The following is a 26,284-nucleotide window of genomic DNA, read 5'->3' as shown; positions in this document are numbered from 1 at the left end:
GGCCACAGCCATTGTTTAGCCCTGCACCTGGTGTAGCACTGGCTTGTAATGAGAGGGGAACAATGTGCAGAACAGTCTCTAAAGGATAAGGAAACAGGAGTTAGGTCAGGAAGTTTTGGAAAGATGAAGTGGGGTTTTTTCCACTCCCTCTCTTTAGGAAGAAATAAAATAACTCTAGCACAAATGATGTAATTAGTTATGTATTTATGAGGCTTCTAAGACACATTCTCCAACAGAAGGTTTTTAGTAATAGTTTTAGAAACTAAGCACATCACTTGATCAATACCAAAGTTGGCTTTAGATTTCTCTCTTTCTCCCACAGCCCAATTCCAAAGGCCTGTAGCCTAATATTTGGCCTGACTTGGTTAAAAGCACATTTGCTCGGTCAGCATTGTTTGTCTGCAGTAATTCATCACGGGGGCTTTGAGCTATTGATGGGCCCAGCATCCGTTAGCAGGACCCTGTCAATGATTCACTCACTAAGCCCATCTGTCAGGCCCAACCGCCCGTCCGCTCCTCCTCTCCTCTCCTCCATGACGGATGGCTGTGCTGCGTAACCACAAAATGATGCAATCAACAAAATGTCTTGACACCCATGTGAATTTAAAGAAACCTAAAACCCATCACCAGTCTCGTAAAAATGTATTAATCCAGAGAAATCTAAGCGTTTGAATAGGAGTTTGGCCTAAAGTTCACTAAAAGCGTTATTCTGAGAAAGTTCTAGAACTGGTTGGCTTCTATAATCAAATCAGGTTTGGGTCATTAAAAGTTACCAATATGTCCAATGATAGGCAGGATCACACTTCCTTAGCAGTCATTGTATAACGTTACAGAACGGAGTGAGTGTCGGAGCTGAGCCACAACGGTAAAGCGTATAGCATGTTGTGGACACAGAGGTGAGCAGAGATCGGTGGTGACACTCCTCAGATGTGGATTAGATTGCCATCTGTAGACAAACTGAGAGAATACACAGACAAATTACTTCCAAACTTAACTACACTGTAGATCAGAGCTGTAGAAAGGCATAGTCTTTGATATGGAACCAACTAGATAGCCTACTGTAAACATGGTCCTCGCTAAGTTTTGGGGTTCCAGGCTGTCCCATTGGTTCTATGATTTGAATGTGTACACTAATGTGAAAAAAAGGGTGTGCAACCAAATGTTAAATGTAGAGTCTACCCAGGACACAGCAACATCAACTGAGAGTCAGCTCTGTGTTGACCCTGGTTGGCAATAGTTATTTGTTTTTTGTTATTTTGTTGAGCATACACCTAGATTAAAATGTGGGACAACATTTACTTTCCTTATTTCCTTGGAACATAATGCCTTCCTTTATTTGATCTAAATCACCACATTAGTTAAGCCATATCATTCTTCCGTAATATATGCTCAGAATTGTAGCCAAATGCATACGGCTTAATTGAAAAGAGTATTCTTTAAACAAGGTTCCATTGTCATTAATGGATTTAGTCTGTATTAAGACAAAAGACCCCGTTTGAACGTCTATTGGCTTTTGTTATAATGGAATATTTGAGAGAGGTATAGTTCCTTCATATTTGAAAAAATTTGACACTCACATTACATAAATACAGCTGTTTAGTGTCATCTGCTTTTCCAATGCAAATTAAATGAAATATATTTCATTTCACAACTTGAATGAGCCTTCCCCTGAAGTGTCATGAATTGGTATTTAAACTATGATATTATAATTTTTTTGTTGTTGTAATTTTCCAGTAAATTGACAAATGCTTCCCTCCATTCCATATTCAGATGATTGTTTACCACAATAAAAACTGGTAGTTTCAAGATTTAACTTTAAAAGTTCTATTAAATTGGGAGACCACAGGACAATTTAAAAGGTGAGTCTTTTAGACTAACTAGTCTTAATACAGTACACATAGTTGTGCTTTTATCCAAAAACTAGAGAAAGTATTCAGTTCAGGATTGAAGCTTGTGGAAAGCTTCTATCACCACTGTTCATTAATAAATGTTTCTAACCTCTTAATGTTATCATCTGTATTATTTCTTGTAGCTTACAGGTCAATGACTGTAATAAACAGGTAAAGCATTTACACTCAGTGGTCACCACTAAGTGTCCTGTTGAAACCTCGTACTGACACTACCATCTGCATGTTGCATTAGAAATCAAGTGCCGTTTTTACGATCTTCAATCTACCCACCCCACTTCCAGTTTAGACGCGTTGTGTTCACAGATGCCCTTCTGCACAACACTGTTGGAAAGAACATTAATTCTAGCATTTTTGGCCTTTCTGTCGGCTTGAACTAGAAGTCTGGCCATTCTCCTCTGACCTCTCTCATGAACAAGGTGTTTTTGTTGACAGAACCAATGCTCACTGGATGTTACTTGTTTATGCACCATTTTCTGTAAACTGTAGCGTATAAAACCTGCTTTTTCTAAGTTGCTGGAAACATCAAGTCTGGCACCAACTGTCACGGCCTGACTGTGAAGATGATTCTAGGCATCTCTATGTTCAGTTCTTGTTGATCCCCAATTAGAGGCAGTCGCCTGGCATTGTCTCTAATTGGGGCTCCTATTTAAGTTGCCATTATTTAACCGTTGCTGTGTATTATTGTTTGTGCCTCACGCCTGGCAGTTCTCAGTTGCTGCCGTGCTGTTTGTTGTTTTGTAAAGACACCATTAGAGAAATGTTTGCCCACGGCCTCTCTGCAATCTCGGGTCCTGTCTTCCTACTGTGACACCAACAATCATAACCAAGTTACATACGTCTCTAAACCTCTTGATCATGTCTGCTGGCTTTACATATTGAGTGGTAAAGCCACAAAATGTGCACGTTGGTTACTGATGTTAATGAGCAGTTGTACTTAAGTGGATACGGAGTGTGTAAATACACCCTTTCAAATCTGCTATATCAATTTCCCCAACATTATCCTACTTTTCACACCAATATACTATGGATTTCGTCACAATATCCTGGGGCTGTTTTGCTTTGAAACACCCTGGGAAACTAATAAGGATACACAGCATTGTGGACTGTTAAGTACCAAAAGGATTTGAACCAAAACGGGTCTGCCTCTGCCAGGAATGTTGAACTGGGTCATTTTTGGATCTTCCAACAGGACAACGATCCAAACCATTCCTCCAGAACCACACAAAAATAGTTAACTCACCATTAAATTACTTCAGTCCTTGCCCTAAACCCCACTGAACTGAAGAGAAGAATCCACAAGTGAAGACCAAGGTCTCTGAAGGATCTGAAAAGATTCTGCATTGCTGAATGGTCTCATCTCTGTCACGTCCTGGCTGTGCCCCTAGCCATCTCTGTGCTGGGCTCGGGGCATAGCCAGGACAGGACAGGAGGTGGCCTTTAGCCACCTCTACTCCTTTTTTTTGGTTTCCCCAATTGGAGGCAGGTGTTAGTTATTGCCTCCAATTGGGGACCCTATTTAAGTTTAGTTTGTAGGCCCCAAGGCGTGGTTTATTTTGGTTTTGTTTATCCTGTGTAAGGAATACCCACGTCACTGGTTGCTGCTTTTTGTTTTGTTGGAGTCCTGCATTCTTTATTTTGTATTAAATGGATTACCTTACCTACCTCTACTCTGCGCCTGTGTCCTCTTCATCCCACGACCGTGACAATCTCTTGCCCGTGTATCCTTATTAAACATTGTACTGGTATAGTCAATACTGCTGCGACTAGATCTTGGCAAACGGCAATTCGTTTAAAATAAATATAAGAAGATTTTTCCTGAAGAGGCACCTCAAATTAAAAACATTTATGTTTATTTCTATATCTATGTTTTTCTGCTCTTCTAGAACATTAATCAAGACAATTGATGTGTAATGTAGATTTTTATGTCAGCTGTAAGTATTTACTCTTAACAAAATCTTTTTTTCACCAACACATTTTGGGTCAGATCTTGGGACCTCGTTGCAAAAAAGTATCACCCAAGTTTGATCAAGTTTGTCCTTAGCTGATTTAATTGTGCCGGACACTTACCAAAGCAGTTCAACTAACACAGGAATATATCTCAAGCTCTATTACTCATCTACTTTTTAAAAAAACATTGAAGGAGACATCCGAAGGTCCCTTCCCTCTGAGCTTTCAGGAGGCGAGAAGAGAAGATAGGGGAGGCATGATGAACAGATTAAAGAAAAGGTAAAAACTAATAAAGGCCAGGTGAGAGTAATAATCCAGGCTTCCGGGGAGAACACCACCCATTGACACTGGATGGTGCTGTCACCTGGAGGATGGAGTACGGAACTGCATTCAGGTCGTTTTAATTACTTTGGCCTTCTACACATCTATAAATAACAATTTGTCCTATTTCACATGTATGTTAACACCAGGGCCTCTGTGACTGGCTATAGCCGTGTACACGCCAATAAAAAATATGGCAAAAAAGCTGGCAGAAATACTGGCAGCCGGACAAAATTTTCTAATCTCTAAAATTGCTCGCAAATTGCTCATGAAGGATTTCAGTGAAGTGTACGCAGACTGTGCAGAGCTGGCAAATATTGCCTTAATTATCTCGATTTACTGTGTGCCCGCGGAGAGGGGATTCACCTTCCAAAACCAAATATAAATGGCGTCAGGACCGTGTCTTATGGAGTTAAATGTAATCAGGTTATGCGTATCTCAAGCTGCTCGAAGGAGCTGGGCTTTTCGATTTCCCAACAGCAGTAGCTAATTCACTGCAAACGCAGACATGCTTGGCAGATTTGCGTTTTGTACTAAATAACACTGTGCAATTGAAACATAGCATGTGTCTGGTACATTTCTCAAATATCAGTGAAAATACAATGCTCCACTCACATAGTCTGGTGACAAATTTGACTAACAGAAGCCCTGGTTAGCATGTGTACATTATAAAAATGTGTTGTTTTGCATATCCCACTCTGCCTGGGTACAGCCAGGGGTTTAGCCAATGTGAACAATTACAGTTACCTGTCTCGCTTAAGGGCAAATAAAATGTTTATCATTGATTGCTTGAGGATTCAATCCAGCAACCTTTGGGTTACTGACTCAAATCTCTGAACAGCCAGTCTACCAAAGTACTACACACCATACAAAACAAATGGAAATAAAAACATGCCCTGATCTTTTGTCTCATTGCATATTTCCCAGAATTCACAGGTTGTATGTTTTTAATTCTTCTGTGGGAACAAAGAGAAGTCAAAAAGGTTCCGATATGGTTGTGAACAGCACAAGTATCTCCAGCCGGTTTGACACGGGAAGGCCTTTCCCCCCTGCCAACACTATCTACTGTCTGTGACCCCCTCACATCATGGCTGCTCCTGTTCTGTCTGTCCGCTGTGATGTCACTGTGTGGGCTGGGTCGTTCTGTCAGGAGACATGCCCCCCATTTGAAGCACTGTGGGGCAGGAGGATGAGTGCGTTTGTCAGCGGAGCACGACATGCATCCCACTCCTTTGCACGACTGACAGAGGGGGGGGGGGGGGGGGGGGGGGGGCTTCCTTGTGCCACGTCCCTGGGTCCATAGCCCCAGGATATTTGTAGACATATACACACAGACCAGCAGAGAGACACACAAACATACACTCACTTGGGCACACGTGATGACACAGCGGTGAGTGGGGCAAACAGACCGTGGGGGGGTGACAATTGACTGGCTGGCTGAGGCTTTGACCCCCCCCTCATTCTCACAATCTGCAGCTGTCACATCAGACCCCAGCACCCCTCCTCACGTTCCTCCTGACACGTCTCTCTCTTCATGCACGTTCTTCGCTAAGATCTCTTTGGCCTGATTGCCCTGCACAAACCAAGATTTTGTCCCGTTCTGACGGCTGTAGTTTAACTGTTTTAATTAGTGGACAAACATTCATCTTCTAGAGGCCTGTAGTACAGTATGTAACACCAGGGACTGGTTTTGACAACCATTTGACTTTGAAACCATTTGTATGTGGTTTATATACTTGTACTGCCCTGCTGTGGCTGATTGGAGAACTCCAGGCATGGAAGAAAAAAGTCAAGATCATGAAATTTGATGTTAGAAACTAACCACTAGATGGAAGTGTGGTAAAGGGCATATTCTAGACTGTGATAAAAGAGTGCTGGGCATGTCAACAGAGGTTTCAGTAGCAAGACTTACGTAATGACTTCAATGATGTTTCAAGTCAAAAATGCTACTTCCTGCTGAAGTATGCTAGCATAAAGTGCCTTGGCTGGCTTCAAAGGTAATTAGTTTATGCATGTTTCAGTAGGACCGTTTGTTTCCTGTGACATCATCACTTACGTAGATAAGCCTCCGTTCTGTGAAAGCAAAATGATTTGTTGTGTTTGCTGGCTTCCGTGTCGAGTTGGATAGATAATGTGCTATGCGACCATTTTGTATCATTTTAACAATGCTAACACATTTTTAAGGTGATCTCCCCTCCCAATGGAGAGATGTCCAACTGGCGATCATTGCATCTCAGCAACTTTACAGCAGAAAATCAAGACACGACTTCCGCTGCTACTCGAGTAACCAGGAAGTATTCCCACATACATGCTGGAGAAGAATGTATTCACTGGCCATCGACCACAGTCGAGCTTCCAGGCATCCATCCTACCACAAGGAGAGTGCAACGAGACAAAGCAAACCTGTCAGACACCCACCTGTCTACTCCAGGCAGTACTGATCCAATTTGCATTGCCTTTGCAATGTCAGAACGCAACCATTAGGATTCAAACTGGGATTCTGATAAAGAAAATGGGAGGGTAATCGGTATGACACAAAATGATTTCAAACTTACTAATCATATACTAACATATTAATATATATATATTTTATTTAAGTAAAGAAATGTAAAACAAAAATAGTATCAAAGATATTCATTTATTTAAAAAGTTAAATCAAAACAAAACCAACAAAATATTTTTTATGTTTACAGCCCAAAAACAGCATTATGATAAAGAACAACAATTTAAAATGTACCCTTTCTAAACTTTGGAATAAATTGACCATAATTTACATACGTTTTTTTGTGTTTTTCTTTTATTAAATTAATTCAATTTTGGTGTTAACGGAGGGTCAACTTGTACTTGCCATAAGGGGTATATACAAGACATTGTCAAGAAAATGATTATACTTTTCTGGTCAAAGAAAGTATATTTTCTTTCCCAAATGAGAAATGTAAATATGTAAATGTCTTAAATACTTATTCTCCAACATCACTGAATCAGTCAATATTAAACATTAAATAAGTTCAGGATGATGCTGTGGTATGTCCTCTCCTTAATGTCCTTGAACTTGTTTAGTCCAATCTTCTGTATACTGAGTTGAGTTTGCTCTTATTTCAGTTGGACATGCCTCGTAGATACAGGGCTGCCCCCTGTTATAGCACTAATTCACTTTGTCCTTTTGTCCCTCTATGCTCTTGGTGGCAGCAGAGTTCACAGCAAAGTCCACTCTCAGCTCACTGCCAACCGCTTGCAACGCTTTGAGCCTCCCCAGCCGTGGGCTTTCGGCTCTCAAACCCTCCTGACACCCATCCTCTGACCCCTGACCCCGAGGGCTGAGGGAGCTGAGTGAGCGCACGGTCAGCCCACCACGCTGCCCCCTGTTGCCCCGGGGAACTGGTGAAGTCATGTAGCCAGGATTGTCCCCCGAGAGGTGGTCCATGTCCCTGATGACCTCGCACAGGTAGCGTGCCAGGTCCTGGCTGGAGAAGGACAGGGACTTCTGGGAACGCCGCACAGCAAGGGGGGAGGGGAGGGTGGTTGATTCGGACGGAGGATTGGCCAGGCGCAGAGCGATCGCTGGGCTGCCGTTTTTGAATATGTTTGGTCCTTTTGGTTTGGTCCCATTCTTGGTGTCCGGAGGCTTGGCCGTCTGAGGGTAAGAGATGATGCATTGTGGGTAGCTGTACCTCAATGATTGAGCTGGGCTGGGCTGCAGAGACCTCTGTAATTCCACCATGTTGAAGGCATTCTGGAGTGCGGGAGAGAGGGAAAGAAAAAGTTCAACTAATAGTTTATCATACAGCCAAGTTCTTGCCATTAGACTTTTTGGTGACTCTGATTTATATTTTTATGCACATGCTACAGATTTTGGTGAATGCTTAAAAAAGGGTATGAAGAAAAATTATTGTACAATTGTCTGAAGAAAGCATTACATTTCATTCCTGAAATTCACTGTGTTCACTGCTATCCCATGATCAAATATTACTTTTAGATCCATTTACATTCAGGTGAGATGATAAAAGTTTGAGGTAGAATAACTTGCAACACCTAACATGTTTCTTACGTGTCCCCGTAATTGGGCCCAATTTGGACATTTTCACTTAGGGGTGTACTCACTTTTGTTGCCAGCGGTTTGGAAATTAATGGCTGTGTTGAGTTATTTTGAGGGGCCAGCAAATGTATACTGTTATACAAGCTGTATGCACATTGTAGCACATTGTAGCAAAGTATAATTTCTTCAGTGATGTCACATGAAAAGACATAATCAAATATTTACAAAAATGTGAGGGGTGTACTCACTTTTGTGAGATACTGTATATGTTATATATATATATATATATATATATATATATATATATATAGCTCTGGAAAACATTAAGGGACCACTGCAAAATTATCAGTTTCTCTGGTTTTACTATTCATAGGCATGTGTTTGAGTAAAATTAACAGTTTTGTTTTATTCTTTAAACTACTGACAACATTACTCCCAATTTCCAAATAAAAATATAGTAATTTAGATTATTTATTTGTTAAAATAACAAAAAAAAGATGCATTGTTTTCAGACCTCAAATAATGCAAATAAAACAAATTAATATTCATTTTCAACAACAAAAAACAAATGTTTTAACTTAGAAAGAGTTCAGAAATCAATATTTGGTGGAATAACCCAGATTTTTTATCACAGCTTTCATGCGACTTGGCATGCTCTCCACCAGTCTGTCACATTGCTGTTGGGTGACTTTATGCCACTCCTGGCACAAAACGTCAAGTAGCTCGGATTCCTTTGATGGCTTGTGACCATCCATCTTCCTTTTGATCAAATTCCAGAGGGTTTCAATGGGGTTAAGGTCTGGAGATTGGGGCTTTTTTCTAGCTTTGCACAACTTCAGCCCTGCCCCAAGGAGCCTGTTTTGAACTGTCCTCATTGTGCACTTCACCCCAGCTGCTGTTTGCCATTCTTCTTGTAGGTCACTTGATGTCATCCTACGGTTGTTGAGTGACATTCAAATAAGTTGACGTCATCTCGGTCAGTGGACAGTCGTTTTCACGTTCTGCCAGTCTGTAGCTTTGTTGTCTCCAATGTCTGTTGCTTGACCTTGTTCTTATGAACCACCGTCTTTGAAATGTTCAGGATGAAAGCAACCTGACGTTCACTGTATCCGTCTGCCAGTAAAGCCAGAAATGAACCCTTCTTTTCCTCACTCAAAGCTTTTCTTTTCAACTCTTTTGTCATGCTGAATAGTTATTTTTTTATTCAGTTTTATTATTGAGGTACTACTTGCACTGTTTTTGCCATCCAGCTGGTCCTATTGCAAGAGGATAGTGATGAACACAGCAGTGTTTTTTATACTTTTCCTTGTTAAATTAGATTTGGTTCAGGTAATCATCTAATCAGTACCTCATTAATTAAAATGAGGTGTGCCTGTGTTGGAATTTAACAGACACTGGAATTGAATGACTGCCATACATGTAGAGATGCTGATTTTAGAAAAATTAGGAGTGGTCTCTTTATTTTTTCCAGAGCTTGTACCCGAAAAGGGCTATTACCCAAAACTTTTGAACTACAATAAAAACATGACTATGTGATTTCATAAACAGAGTGCTGTCCTATCTTTGTTTGTATTCTAAACTAATAGTCAAATAAGAAATCACCAACAGGGCATTACTTTATAACCGCTTTTGTTATGCCAGTCTTGTCTGCTGTTGACTGGAGGAGATTGTTTTTCCTTCTAAAGAAAGTGCTGGCAGCACCAGCCTCATAGATCAGCTTTGTGATTAATTATCTATTTCAGTGGGGGAAAGTGGTATTGCCAACACAATTAAAACAAGCAGGCTGCATATACACAAGCATCCCAGATCTGAGCTGATGTGCCTGGTCAAAATACTTTTTATTCCTGGTCCCTGATTGGCACAGTGGTCTGAGTCCCATAGGCTGGTGCAAATTGGCCCAGCACCATCAGAGGTCAGAGGGTTGCTGTGCAAATTGGCCCAGTGCCATCAGAGATCAGAGGGATGCTGTGCAAATTGGCCCAGCACTATCAGAGGTCAGAGGGATGCTGTCCCCAAACTCAGAATAAACATTTGTTACAGTAGCAGCGTTACGCATTTTGACATGCACCGTGCACCTTCTAGAATGTTCAGGAACATTTTTATCCAAACCCGAGAGTTTATTTTCCCACCATTGTAAAGCCCTACTTTGTTGAATGGACAGTTATTTCTGATTCTTATCCATTTTATGTGATTAGTGAGCCGTCCACCCCACAGCCCTGTGACATCACTATGCTGTTCCATCCTGCTACAACAACCGAGCATTCCTCAACAGTCATGTTAGATGGACTTACTGTTCCATCCTGCTACAACAACCGAGCATTCCTCAACAGTCATGTTAGATGGACTTACTGTTCCATCCTGCTACAACAACCCAGCATTCCTCAACAGTCATGTTAGATGGACTTACTGTTCCATCCTGCTACAACAACCCAGCATTCCTCAACAGTCATGTTAGATGGACTTACTGTTCCATCCTGCTACAACAACCGAGCATTCCTCAACAGTCATGTTAGATGGACTTACTGTTCCATCCTGCTACAACAACCCAGCATTCCTCAACAGTCATGTTAGATGGACTTACTGTTCCATCCTGCTACAACAACCCAGCATTCCTCAACAGTCATGTTAGATGGACTTACTGTTCCATCCTGCTACAACAACCCAGCATTCCTCAACAGTCATGTTAGATGGACTTACTGTCACTTCCCCATCAAACTACCTGTTTCTCTTCTCTCTGTTTACTTTCTTATTTCTTCCCCTGTGGTGAGTACGGAAGTATACAGTATTTGAAAATAAAAACGTAAAATGAAACAATGTGCTAAAGCAGGTGAACTGGTTGTGGTCTTTTCAGAAACGTTTTGGGCGTTTTGTCGTGAAATGCTGAGACGGTTTCCGGTGCTACAACTCTGTGTCCTGGGGCTACATGGAGAGCGAAGGAAATTACTGGAATGATCTTAACGTTCTGCGCAAACGCTCACAAATGGATTCTATTGTCGTTCATGTGGGATCAAACATCATCATGAAAGGCAGCTCAGAACAGTTGAAGCATGGTTTTTCGCTGCCAGCCACAGAAAAGAACAACAAATTGTTTCTGGTCCTATTCCTCCCCTATGTCATGGGACTGAACATTTCACCAGGCTGCTCGTATTTCATAACTGGTTACAGAATACATTACTGCAAATGTTTGGGAGCAACTTTTATAGACAAATTCTATACTTTTTACAAAGTAAATTTTACACGGCAGATGGTATCCACCCAAATCACCTGGGTGCCTGGATTGTATCTCAGCCTAAGAAAGGGACTTACCAGTCCAGCCTCTGTTATTATAACCTGACTTTAACTCCCACTCCCCCTCCCATTGCTCTGCCTCTACCTTACGTGAGGAGAAGGATTAGTTACATTTTGTAGCTTTAATTTGTACAAATAATTATGTCAGATCAACCTGTGCTGTCAGTAGTATTACATCTGACTCTCATAGTACCACATGCTTGCATTAACAAAGAGGTATTGTAAGTAGTAATCGTGTCTCCATACATAGAGCTTAAGAAATATAAAGCAATCCTGCATATGTTGTCAAACCACATACATTCAAAAACTGCAAGGGTCTTGGGTTTTTACACTTAAATGTACAGAGTTTACTTTTGAAGATGGTTTATATTAAAATTATATACTAATATATCTCAATCTAATACAGATTTCATGATTTTATCCCAGACTTTTGACTGGTTGTAACATCCCATGCAAGCTCACGCCCATGATCACGCCCAAGCTCACGCCCATGATCACACCCATGATCACACCCAAGCTCACGCCCATGATCATGCCCAAGCTCACGCCCATGATCACACCCAAGCTCACGCCCATGATCATGCAACCTATCCTGCAAACTCACTCCCTCAAATGAGCCACCAATCCCTTGAACACAACTCACTCCTCAGATTACAATCACCCGCATTTTTGTCCCCTGTTCACTCACCTGTCTGTCATCAGCTCCACTATTTAGTTCTGTTCAGCGCCTCATCCTTTGTGAGGTATTGTTGCAGTTCTTGCCTTCTTAGCCTGCTTGCTACAACCTTTATCCCAAACAACCTCGATTCCTACTCACTAGGCACGCTCCTCCTGCACCTCAGCCTTCTCTCTCTGGATTATTGGAATATATAATAATCCAAGGTAAATCCAAGGTAATTCCAATAATCCTTCTCTCCTTGCAATATTGGAATATGTAATAATCAAAGGTAATTCCAACAATCCTTCTCTCCTTGTATTATCGGAATATACACTCACCTAAAGGATTATTAGGAACACCATACTAATACTGTGTTTGACCCCCTTTCACCTTCAGAACTGCCTTAATTCTACATGGCATTGATTCAACAAGGTGCTGAAAGCATTCTTTAGAAATTTTGGCCCATATTGATAGGATAGCATCTTGCAATTGATGGAGATTTGTGGGATGCACATCCAGGGCACAAAGCTCCCGTTCCACCACATCCCAAATATGCTCTATTGGGTTGAGATCTGGTGACTGTGGGGGCCATTTCAGTACAGTGAACTCATTGTCATGTTCAAGAAACCAATTTGAAATGATTCAAGCTTTGTGACATGGTGCATTATCCTGCTGGAAGTAGCCATCAGAAGATGGGTACTTGGTGGTCATAAAGGGATGGACATGGTCAGAAACAATGCTCAGGTAGGCCATGTCATTTAAACGATGCCCAATTGGCACTAAGGGGCCTAAAGTGTGCCAAGAAAACATCCCCCACACCATTACACCACCACCAGCAGCCTGCACAGTGGTAACAAGGCATGATGGATCCATGTTCTCATTCTGTTCACTCCAAATTCTGACTCTACCATCTGAATGTCTCAACAGAAATCGAGACTCATCAGACCAGGCAACATTCTTCCAGTCTTCAATTGTCCAATTTTGGTGAGCTCGTGTAAATTGTCGCCTCTTTTTCCTATTTGTAGTGGAGATGAGTGGTACCCGGTGGGGTCTTCTGCTGTTGTAGCCCATCCGCCTCAAGGTTGTGCGTGTTGTGGCTTCACAAATGCTTTGCTGCATACCTCGGTTGTAACGAGTGGTTATTTCAGTCAAAGTTGCTCTTCTATCAGCTTGAATCAGTTGGCCCATTCTCCTCTGACCTCTAGCATCAACAAGGCATTTTCGCCCACAGGACTGCCGCATACTGGACGTTTTTCCCTTTTCACACCATTCTTTGTAAACCCTAGAAATGGTTGTGTGTGAAAATCCCAGTAAGTGAGCAGATTGTGAAATACTCAGATCGGCCCGTCTGGCACCAACAACCATGCCACGCTCAAAATTGCTTAAATCACCTTTCTTTCCCATTCTGACATTCAGTTTGGAGTTCAGGAGATTGTCTTGACCAGGACCACACCCCTAGATGCATTGAAGCAACTGCCATGTGATTAGTTGATTAGATAATTGCATTCATGAGAAATTGAACAGGTGTTCCTAATAATCCTTTAGGTGAGTGTATATAATAATCAAAGGTAATCACAATAATCCTTCTCTCCTTGTATAATTGGAATATGTAATAATCCAAGGTAAAAACAATAATTCCAATAATCCTTTTAAAGAACATGATGCTTCTAACAAATACCTTGGGATTTGGTTAGATGAAAGTCTGTCTATTAAAACACATGGTAGTGAGTTTTAAAATATGAAAATAAGTTTATTTTATAGGAAAAAATCATGCCTGTCACATCAGCACTGAGACGATAGAGTGCATTTGTATGTTGCTACTGGATCAAGGTGATTTACTAATTAAGCATGCCTCAGCTTCTGCGCTCAAATCTAAAGAAGTTTATCATTTGGCCTTGACTTTCATCTGATCATGTTTTTGTGCTCATTTTAGCACTCATCAATACAATCTGTATTGTACCTGGTACGACTATCCCCACTCTGTTTAAATAACAGAATCTGTATTGTACCTGGTACGACTATCCCCACTCTGTCTAAATAACAGAATCTGTATTGTACCTGGTATGTCTATCCCCACTCTATCTAAATAACAGGGTTTGTATTGTACCTGTTACAACTATCCCCACTCTGTCTAAATAACAGGGTTTGTATTGTACCTGGTACGACTATCCCCACTCTATCTAAATAACAGGGTTTGTATTGTACCTGTTACAACTATCCCCACTCTGTCTAAATAACAGGGTTTGTATTGTACCTGGTACGACTATCCCCACTCTGTCTAAATAACAGGGTTTGTATTGTACCTGGTACGACTATCCTCACTCTGTCTAAATTACAGGGTTTCCCAGAATTCAACCTGATCTCCTACATACTACAAGCACGCCAGGCCTGGATAAGCTGTAAGTAATATGGTAAAAATGTAAACCTGCCAGATGAAGCAATTCATATATTGTAATATTTTTAAACTTTTTCGCCAACAAAATGTCATAGTTCATCAGTAGACACCTGGTCTTGCTCCCCACCGCCCTCCTCATCGTAGTTGAGCACGTTCTCCCGGATGTCCTCCCATTCTCCATGGTGCGCTGACACGTGGTGTACTCCCTCCTTCAGGCCTTTGTGTTTCCTCCAGCAGGAGTAAAGGAAGAGGCCCAGCATTAGCACTGGGGGTGGAGAGAGATCATGTCAGGTGGAGGACAGGAGATTTCTCTGTCTAAGAAAACACAATCCGAAGTGCAGCATCCCAGAATGAGTGTGCGACGATATGAATGCATATGAATGCAACAGATAATGAAGGGGGAATATGATTTGGTGCATCACACTGGTCCACATATTACAGGCCTCCCGAGAAGGTGGCGGGAGACAGAAAGATGGACAAACTGGAGGCTGTACAACCTGCTAGACAATACCTATGAATTACCCCATTCTACACCTAAATGGCCACTGTGCCTTCCAGACGGTACACCCATGTATTGGACATCTAATAACACTAATATCTTGTACATCTTAGTAAAAGAATCTATGAGTGCACAGAGTATAAGGTCATAATGTTTTAGCTCATCAATGTATATATACTTTAATTAGTTAATCTGGATAGCCCTGATAACATAGTGCCTCACATATTCATCATTCAGTTGTGGTCATTACACTGTATTATGCCTGCTCATTCAATTCAAACAGTTGCATGGTCATTTACACTTTTCTAAAGGTTTTTAATAGGTTTTGCACCTGGACGTTTACAACTCAGTACATTAAAATCACAAAGACATACAGGCTAGAATTGGTCTATAAAAGTTTTTTAAAAAAGAACAAAAAAAATCCTCAAAGGGGATATAAAATCAATTACTGCATGTACTTTAAAAAAGGCTCTTCAAACTACTTCAACTGCCTATCAACAAAAGAGTCTTCTTACAACAGTTTTCTCCACTGGGGGTAATATAACATAGGTCACAGACGTGAGACACCAAATCTTCAGCTCACCTGTTTTGTGTGGAGGGTAATCAGAGTGTAAATGTTTTGGGCATCATGGGCCCTGTTATGGCCTAGTCAAGGTCCAAACCTAAACTCTAAACAAGCAACTAAACCTATGAGGATAGCTCGTTGTGGAGAAAAACCTGTCTTTGGTTGGTTGTCAGGTGGTTCTCAGTACAGATCTCAGTCAAGTCAGTTATAACCTAACTCATGCATGACTCTACTGTGAGTCAAGTCAGTTATAACCTAACTCATGCATGACTCTACTGTGAGTCAAGTCAGTTATAACCTAACTCATGCATGACTCTACTGTGAGTCAAGTCAGTTATAACCTAACTCATGCATGACTCTACTGTGAGTCAAGTCAGTTATAACCTAACTCATGCATTACTCTACTGTGAGTCAAGTCAGTTATAACCTAACTCATGCATGACTCTACTGTGAGTCAAGTCAGTTATAACCTAACTCATGCATGACTCTACTGTGAGTCAAGTCAGTTATAACCTAACTCATGCATGACTCTACTGTGAGTCAAGTCAGTTATAACCTAACTCATGCATGACTCTACTGTGAGTCAAGTCAGTTATAACCTAACTCATGCATGACTCTACTGTGAGTCAAGTCAGTTATAACCTAACTCATGCATGACTCTACTGTGAGTCAAGTCAGTTATAACCTAACTCATGCATGACTCTACTGTGAGTCAAGTCAGTTATAACCTAACTCATGCATTACTCTACTGTGAGTCAAGTCAGTTATAACCTAACTCATGTATGACTCTACTGTGAGTCAAGTCAGTTATAACCTAACTCATGCATTACTCTACTGTGAGTCAAGTCAGTTATAACCTAACTCATGCATGACTCTACTGTGAGTCAAGTCAGTTATAACCTAACTCATGCATTACTCTACTGTGAGTCAAGTCAGTTATAACCTAACTCATGCATGACTCTACTGTGAGTCAAGTCAGTTATAACCTAACTCATGCATGACTCTACTGTGAGTCAAGTCAGTTATAACCTAACTCATGCATGACTCTAATGTGAATCAAGTCAGTTATAACCTAACTCATGCATGGCACTACTGTGAGTCAAGTCAGTTTTATAACCTAACTCATGCATGACACTACTGTGAGTCAAGTCAGTTTTATAACCTAACTCATGCATGACACTACTGTGAGTCAAGTCAGTTTTATAACCTAACTCATGCATGACTCAACTGTGAATCAGGTCTGTAAAAACCTGAATCAATAATTACAGTTATTGAGTTGAAAAAGCGGTTGTTCCTTTTTTTTCTGTTTGCTGTTCACAGAACCTACACGCATTTCCAGGGTGATGCCACTGTGAACAGAGCTCCCAGTAATGTTGGGACAATGTTGGATTAATGTATTAAGAGCATTGTAGGAATGCTGCTGAAGCACTGCTATCAATCACATCTATTGTCTTAAATTATACAGTATGCTGCACTGACCTTTAAAGTCCATTAATCTCAACCAATATGTCTTCTCCTGTCTGACATCAATCTCTATTTTCCCCTTTCATTATGTCTTGCTCGTTCCTATTTGTGTCCCTGTTTTGCTTTTCGTTGTTCTGCTTGTCTTCTGAATACATACCGGTATTCTCTCTTATGCTATGCAACAGAATCGTCCTGTTTCCTATTTGGCTTCCCTTGTGCAGACGTTTCAGAAGCATCCATTAAATAATTGAGGACACCTTGATGTGTATTACAGTAGTCATGGTAGCAGTACTACAGTAGTGACTGCAGTAAGGGTGTACTGCATGCAAATCACACTCGTCAAGGTCACTCAACTGAGCAGTCACATTTCACATTTCTGTGATTAGAAAATTACCACTGCGTTTGGATACATTTTACTTTCATCCAGGTGCCTTAACTCAAGGCACAAATCAGAGGTTATATATTAATATTCTATAATAAATACGATTAGAACCTGTCCATTTTCCCAGAGGTATTGTCAGTCATAATCTTGTGCCCATTAATTTAAATTCCATTGTTACCCTGGCTACTGTTAGCTTTGAGGGTATTGTCAGTGATAATCTTCTGCCCATGAAATTTAATTCCACTGTTTGCATTGGAACTGCCTCAGGAGGAGGCTCGCTGTGGGCAGCCCACTCAGTACCATTGGTTCGAATTTAAATCTCACTGACATGTCTACCTCTGATAAGCCTTCCAGGATAGCAATAACAATGAACAAGCAACTCAGGAAATAAATGAGAAATAGCACACATTAAAATGTGTAGCATGAGAAAACGTGTTTCCTGAAAGTGACAGCTTGCTTTGTTCGTAATCTGGTCTTTTCTGAAACACATTTAGAACATTCATTTGATAATACAGTGAAAGTTATACATGACTATAACATTCAGATAAGACAGGAATGCTAAAGGAGGAAGTGTTTGTGTGGAAGTAAAATGGTTACAGGATAACCTGCTTCACCTACTGCCTATTCTTGAGATTATGCTACAGGACAGTGCATGTTAGCATGCATGTCCAGAACAATATATGTGAAATGCCCAATAATATTATTTGATTTCAACAGCGATGTATATCTTCTGGTTGACCTAAATATTTACTGGCTGTCGTCAAGCTGTCCAATGAAAATAACATTCACACTTAAACCTCGGCCTGCAATCTGGTTCAGGTTATATGTCAGAGGCTACCTACTCGGCCGGTCAGTCATAAATTGGGTTTCTACTAAAGGCTCACAGTTTGTTTTCAACGGCCGTCGTAAGCGGCGGTCCTGTCAAGCAGCGGTGTTGTTGCCTGAGACAAAGACTGACGGTGACAGAAAGAAGTTCTGCCAAATTGTTCAGCAGATTTATTTTTCAGGAGGGAAATAGGAGGTACACAACATTCCACTCTCTTTAGTATCTTATCTAGTTTTCACACATACTCTCTTTGTCTGACTATATGTTTTTCAAACTCTTCTGTCCTTCAACGTCCAATGACACTCATTCTGCTTTCTCCCTAACCAGCTTGGCCCTCCCCCTCCTGCTCCATGGGTAAGTGACTCACAGGGTTGCGGAGAACTGAACAAAACCTCCAGGTGACCTATCATTCTTTCATTTGCTACCTACTGTTCCTCTCGATCTGTTACTAAAGCACCCTTTCTTTCAATCCAGATTTCAAGCATCGTCCTCAAACCTCAGATAACTGACAACTTCTCCCTTCCCTTCAATCCTCCTCCTCCTCCTCCTCCACCACCACCACCACCACCACCACCACCTTCCGGCATAGTCATTCTCCGCCAAGGTCAGGGTAGCTAAGGTGACTAGCTCCTACAACATCTGTATTAGGACGACCTTACATCAAACTGGAAGCAGCACAGGTCTTAATCCAGGCACGTGATCTCAAGTCTGGACTGCTTAGCTCCGATATTGGCCTCCCTTATTTCAGTCCTTGCCTACAGAGTAATAAGAGGAACCGCCTTACCTTTAGTCTAGACTCCAACCCCACCTCTTACCCGAGCTACCTCTGGTCTCTCGGCCATCTCAATTCAGCAGAAGGGCACCTCCTGCTAAGAGCAGTCAAAGCTGGTCTCCATCCTGGCATCCCAATGGTGAAACAAGGTCCCCATGGAGCTAGGAAAGCAGAGTCCCTACCCATTTTTCCAAAACCTCCGATAACCCCACCATTTTGAAGAGAACGCCCACCTCCTACCGTCGCCGTCTGTGAATCAGGGCCTGCTGTTATTTTTTCCTTTCTACTCACCCTGACTTTGCTGACAGCCAGTTCAGTGAGTAAAAATGTGCTCATTATTACTGGGCTGTGTTTGGGTCCCATTTAGCAATCCTAAGATAAATGGACTGTATGTCACCTTGGACAAGAGTGTCTGCTCAATTATTACAATGTAAATGTACAATGTAACCTTCAAAAGGTATTGGAACTCTAGTCATCACAGTTGTAGAAAGACAGCAAAGAATCTGCTCTTAAGCTGTTTCCACACCCACTGGATACAGAAACCAAGCACACTCACAGACCTGGGATGTGACGTGTAATATTTACCATTAAGGGTATGACAGGATGAAATAGGTATGACGAACACAGACAATGAATAAAGCTAGACGGATATATTGATAATAACACTGTTAATGCAAGTCTCGGAATTTCGATTATACAAACACCATATATAATGTAGGGAAAATGTATATGGAAAGGAGAAAAGAAGGACAAATAAATTAAACGGAGAAGAAATAAGAAAATGACTAGTACAAGGTTTTATTATGAAAAGTATTTTCTATTCCAAAAATACAGGCACTTTCATTACCATTTACTTCCCAACCATGTGGATATAAATATCAAATCAAATGACACATCAGAACAAGTAAATGTGATCGACAATTAAGCTTTAAAACATACACTTTCAAAGGCTGATTAAGCATACTTAGATGCCCAGATTGGCCTGTTGCTGATTCTCTCTGCGGTACGTTCAGCTTGACAATCAGCCGGTCTCTGATGGATTGATCAGTTATGTAACTATGAATAATGCATGATCACTTTGACTTGTAATGGAGTTTGAGTTCACAAGATGAGGAAGATGAGGTGGTTGCCATGACAAAAAACTGAACACTAACAAAGGACCTAGAACTGTAACCTGACTCACTGCAGACCGTTTTACTGCTCTATTGTATTTCTTGTCACAGACATGGTTGGATAATTTTTTCCCATTAATTCGTGCTCACCTCCAATATTGATATAGCTTTACAGGGGAATTAGTATAATTGTAATTAATTAGTCTAATACATCTGAACGCATGCAATAAAAGCACAAGGGCCTAGATCCTACCTCGTGACTTCAGCAGGTGGTGTCATTTACACATTAAACACACACATGTTTGAGAACGATCTAAAGGACTGTGTGTTATCTTCGCATTCATAATATCAAACGTTGAGTTGTAGCCTTTCATCCGTCAGAATGTCAAAAGCACGTCAAAATAAGTGATGTTTCAGCACACCGCCACACGCCCCCGGTTACGTCAGTTATAATAATACAAAATGTGTATTGAATCGTCAGGGCCTTTTCTAACCCCGTTTGTGACAGCGGGCCTCAGAAAGTGTATAGCAGCAGGAGCGAGCTGTATACCACACTGGACCCAACAGGCCCTACAAACGTGTCAGCAACAAACATGGACACATTTACGTTAATGGAAGAGGGATGGAGGAATGAGATGACCATGAAATATGGGCGCAGGGATTAAGACGGACATGAAACCGGAAGGGAAATGGCAAAGAGACGACATAAAACAAGTTGGATAAAAAGGTAAGGCAAAGGGGAATGACAAATCCAAGTTGGCAGGTATATATATGGGTTCCTGGTACTCAAAGCCGCTACATAATTCTGACAGGCGCCGTGCTCTATCAACTGAGCCACAAATGACCACTGAGAGGACTGACTGATGCTGAAAGATTTTGAACAGTGACCAAACCTAAAGATTTTGGGATTTTCTTGTGACTCACAGAGTTAACAAAATCAGTATTCTTTTCTGAGACAAACACAGCCGTACTGACTCATACTGATCCTCAGATCTACACTAACAAAACACTTGGGGCCCAATTCCATTGAACGAACACAGTAATGCGGTCTTCACACAGTAGCTTTTTCCCCCATGGACAAATACAATCACAAGGCTGGACCGAGTGCTAAAAATCTGTACTTAGGAAAATGTGCCGGTACTAACTAGAAAAGTTATAGTTTCTCCTAAAACATACAGTGGGGAGAACAAGTATTTCATACACTGCCGATTTTGCAGGTTTTCCTATTTACAAAGCATGTAGAGGTCTGTAATTACCAGAAAATCACAATGTATGATGTTTTAATAATTAATTTGCATTTTATTGCATGACATAAGTATTTGATCACCTACCAACCAGTAAGAATTCCAGCTCTCACAGACCTGTTAGTTTTTCTTCTAGAAGCCCTCCTGTTCTCCACTCATTACCTGTATTAACTGCATCTGTTTGAACTTGTTACCTGTATAAAAGACACCTGTCCACACACTCAATCAAACAGACTCCAACCTCTCCACAATGGCCAAGACCAGAGAGCTGTGTAAGGACATCAGGGATAAAATTGTAGACAAGCACAAGGCTGGGATGGGCTACAGGACAATAGGCAAGCAGCTTGGTGAGAAGGCAACAACTGTTGGCGTAATTATTAGAAAATAAGTTCAAGATGATGGTCAATCTCCCTCGGTCTGGGGCTCCATGCAAGATCTCACCTCGTGGGGCATCAATGATCATGAGGAAGGTGAGGGATCAGCCCAGAACTACACGGCAGGACCTGGTCAATGACCTGAAGAGAGCTGGGACCACAGTCTCAAAGAAAACCATTAGTAACACATTACGCCGTCATGGATTAAAATCCTTCAGCGCACGCAAGGTCCCCCTGCTCAAGCCAGCGCTTGTCCAGGCCCGTCTGAATTTGCCAATGACCATCTGGATGATCCAGAGGAGGAATGGGAGAAGTTCATGTGGTCTGATGAGACAAAAATAGAGCTTTTTGGTCTAAACTCCACTCACCGTGTTTGGAGGAAGAAGAAGGATGAGTACAACCCCAAGAACACCATCCGAACTTTGAAGCATGGAGGTGGAAACATCATTCTTTGGGGATGCTTTTCTGCAAAGGGGACAGGACGACTGCACTGTATTGAGGGGAGGATGGATGGGGCCATGTATTGCAAGTTCTTGGCCAACAACCTCCTTCCCTCAGTAGCTGGGTCTTCCAGCATGACAACGACCCGAAACACACAGCCAGGGCAACTAAGGAGTGGTTCCATATGAAGCATCTTAAGGTCCTGGAGTGGCCTTGCCAGTCTCCAGACCTGAACCCAATAGAAAATCTTTGGAGGGAGCTGAAAGTCTGTATTGCCCAGCGACAGCCCAGAAACCTGAAGGATCTGCAGAAGGTCTGTATGGAGGAGTGGGCCAAAATCCCTGCTGCAGTGTGTGCAAACCTGGTCAAGAACTACAGGAAACGTATGATCTCTGTAATTGCAAACAAAGGTTTCTGTACCAAATATTAAGTTCTGCTTTTCTGATGTATCAAATACTTACGTCATGCAATATAATGCAAATGATTTACTTAAAAATCATACAATGTGATTTTGTTTTAGATTCCATCACTCACAGTTGAAGAGTACCTATGATAAAAATGTAAGACTTCTACATGCTTTGTAAGTGAGAAAACCTACACAATTGACAGTGTATCAAATACTTGTTCTCCCCACTGTACTTACATGCAAGTAAATCATGACTTGTAACTCACTACTACCTCCCCACTGGTACATGTCACTGGTTGAGGCTTTTCATTTTCATATCTAGAAATGTGTTTTCAGCTGACCAGAAAAGAAGATGCATTAATGATAATATGTTGTATTACAATAAAATAAAAAAAAAACAGAACCAGATGCATCAGATTCTAACTAGACGAAACCACATGGAATCAGATGAAACCAAATTAATCACATGCAACCACATTCATCCAGATGGAATCAGAAGCAACGTTAGCAAGACGAAACCACATGGAATCAGATGAAACCAAATGAATCACATGTAGCCACATTCATCCAGATGGAATCAGATGCACCATTAGCGGGGACGAAACCAGATGGATTCAGGTGAAAGAGTGAAGGAGAAAGATTGCACGTTCACCAGAGGTAGTACACAACGTAATCCATATAGCTACCTAGAAACGCCAGGACACAGATACTAATAGCGAACGCAGAGCTGAGGCTCAGAGTGTTCTCGTCATCGTTGTGGTACAGCGCCAGCGTGACCTCACAGTGGCGGCCGCGGTAGCCCTCCAGACAGTTACACGAGTACTTGGCAGGGGAGTGGGCCACGCAGGTGCCATGGTGACACGGTCTGCTCGCACACAGCGTGTAGACACACAGTTTGCCTGACGCGTTCTCCTTCGTTATGTGACCGGGGGGGCACCTGTGGAGAGGCAAATGACAGAGAGCTTGTGGTCAGTTTGGATCGAGTGTTTAGACTACACGCACCTGGTTAGCATGTTCGACCTAAATTACTGTATTCAACTTTATAGGTACTATTATTTTAGTTTTTCCATTCTCTCACACATTCTGCCTGAAAATTTAAATAGATTTATTGGTGCAGCATTCACGGTTTCATATCAACACCTACACTCTCCATTTTCCACAGATGAACACCTCTTGCACAGTATTTAATAATCTTTCGGTTTCCTTCAGCAACAAATCCCACCATTCTACCATGGTGTCTCCCAAATTGCTGGACTTCAGAGATGATTCACACGAAGAACAACACCAGGAGAGATGGTCCAGTGACACTGGTTGTGCCTGGACTGTGGACTCCATATGCGGATCATTGTCTTGGTAGGCAGAATTCTATTTATGTCAGTGTTTCCCAATCCTGGTCCTGGGGACCCAAAGGGGTGCACATTTTTGTTTTTGCCCCAGCACTCACACACCTGTTTCAATTGTTGCCCAACCACTTACACAATTGATTGACGTAATCAACCTATCAATGAGTCTTTCATTTGAATCAGGTGTGTGAGTGCTTGGGCAAAAACAAAAACAGGCACCCCTTTGGGTCCCAAGGACCAGGATTAAGAAACACTGTAATATATTAAGGGGAAAAGCATGGATGAATGTGTCAATTGTTTTTATAAACCTCAGATCCTAGACCCAAAGCCAAGGTATTATTATATAAATACAGTCCTAAGAAGTACAACACCTAGGCAGTTGTTATTTATGTACAGTACATATTTGGCACATGGAAATTTGAGATGAATTCCAACCACATTCATTGTTGAAGTTAAACACAATTTAACAAATCACACCAAACAATGAAACTTTGAAACCTTTCATGTTTCCTTGGTTACCTTGTCCAATACATGGTCCAAATATGTCCAGAAATTACAACATTCCACAGGGTTTGCTTACTTTTTCACATGACTGCATCTGTCCCCAACTGACTTCATTTGTGTACAGCATAGCTGGCAAACCTTTTGTTATTTAAAGGAGCACATCAAGCCATGCTTATAGTCACCTAAATAAGCTAAATAAGACAGGGAAGCCCCTCCCCGGAAATGCTGGCCAATCCGCATCACCCATGAGTCCTCCCAGCCACTCACCAGCGAGCAGCCCAGTCAGGGCTCTAACCAATACTGTGGTAGGCTCGGCACTGCAAAAGACCACTGTGCCATCTGGGAAGGTGCTGTCAAACCTTTTGACCTTAAATTAAACTGTAAGGCCAAATTTGTTCTATGTGTCTTGCCTGGTTTTTGATCAGTGGCTTATTGGTGCATACATTTCCGTACACCCTTATTAATTGCCTGTGTGACATTTATTTCACATTCCCTTTTTACAGTGTCATTCATGAACATGATGCCTACTTCATACACTCTCCCTAAGAAGATTATTATGTTCGTTGTCAGTATATTGGAGTTTAGCCATATTATTTGTGGTAGTGTCTATTCTGCCCCCTCTGGAGGATAACATTGTATATGTAAACAACTCTGTACTGCATCAGTTGGAAAGGAAGACGCTTCAAACGGAACCCATTTCAACCCACCAAAAATGCTTGGTTTCAGTGCATAATAGCAAAAAGGACATTTAAAAAAATACTATGTGCCTCACTTAGCAGCTGGCTGGATTTAAATATAATGTTGGTATTATTGAGGCTTTGAGAGGTTCAAAGCTTTGATATTTAAGAGTTTTAGCCCTCCAGATTCATGCTTGTTATATAAATAGGATCCCATTATTTAAACTGGTTTTCTATTCCTCATATATTGAAAGAATCTTTTATTTTTCACATGATTTGAAAAATATAATCTACAGCTACTAGCAGCGACATAAATAAATATGTCAGTTGCTAAATGAGCATTTTTTTATCAGGGTCATCTTCCCCGTGTGAACAGGTGTTTCCCTCTACGTGGTTTCAAACTACTATCTATTTTGCAGTTAGGCCTGAAATGTAACAGTTGCAAGGTCGTTTGACTTTTATGGATGAATACAGTGGCCACATCAACAATCCGCAGCTATAGATTCTGATAGCTGTCCCTGATACATTGTTGTGCTTTAACAAAGATGTATTGCTGTAATAAAACAGAACATCTCCGACTACAGTAAAACACTCTGCAAATGAATTTTTCCTCCTTCTTTCAGGAAAAGGTGTTTGAATACGCCCAGCATAGTGCCCTCAGTAACAGTAGCCTGGGTTGTCCTTTTCCTCTTTTATGTCAGTAAATGTCTGCTTCTCCTGAGGATTGTCTTCAGGCTCGGTACCCCGTGTGAACATCCCATGGTGATGAAAGGCCTTTAAGCCGTTTCACACACTCTGATCCCAGCCAGGGAGGACAGGAAACACTGGAGTCCTGGGGAGTTTGAATCACTGCTGCCAGGCTCCTCTGTCACTACAATTAGAGCAGTGTTTTATTTAGCTCATGTTGACACACCGTCCGAAGAGCTGAGACAACGCAGAGAGAACGAGACAGAAAAGAAGGGCAGAGACAACGCAGAGAGAACGAGACAGAAAAGATGGGCAGAGACAACGTAGATAGAACGAGACAGAACAGAAGAGCTGAGACAATGTAGATAGAACAAGACAGAACAGAAGAGCTGAGACTATGCAGCGAGAAAGAGGCAGAACAGAAGAGCTGAGA

The 26,284-nt window shown here is 41.5% G+C and overlaps 1 protein-coding gene and 1 long non-coding RNA gene across 2 annotated transcripts in view; both read right to left on the bottom strand.

Annotated features, from left to right (window-relative positions):
- Positions 1-219: 219 nt before the first annotated feature.
- LOC105018144 lies at positions 220-4,117 on the bottom strand. The gene is made up of 3 exons (XR_828566.4): positions 3,978-4,117; positions 774-957; positions 220-549 (listed from the first exon to the last, which is right to left on the bottom strand). It is a non-coding gene; the product is annotated as an uncharacterized LOC105018144 (long non-coding RNA).
- A 2,741-nt stretch (positions 4,118-6,858) lies between these two features.
- LOC105018145 (neural-cadherin) overlaps positions 6,859-26,284 on the bottom strand; it is a 97,881-nt gene continuing 78,455 nt past the window's right edge. Inside the window, exons 32-34 of the mRNA XM_013138773.3 lie at positions 23,327-23,577; positions 14,666-14,820; positions 6,859-7,911 (exon numbers count right to left, since the gene is read on the bottom strand). Of these exons, the coding sequence (XP_012994227.3) occupies positions 7,324-7,911; positions 14,666-14,820; positions 23,327-23,577 (994 nt within the window). The 3' untranslated portion in view covers positions 6,859-7,323. The remainder of the gene's footprint in view (positions 7,912-14,665; positions 14,821-23,326; positions 23,578-26,284) is intronic.

This window comes from Esox lucius, chromosome 19 (genome assembly GCF_011004845.1).
Source record: "Esox lucius isolate fEsoLuc1 chromosome 19, fEsoLuc1.pri, whole genome shotgun sequence".
Taxonomy (NCBI): domain Eukaryota; kingdom Metazoa; phylum Chordata; class Actinopteri; order Esociformes; family Esocidae; genus Esox; species Esox lucius.
Note: the sequence above shows the minus strand (reverse complement) of the source record. Positions and strands in the feature narration are given on the sequence as shown.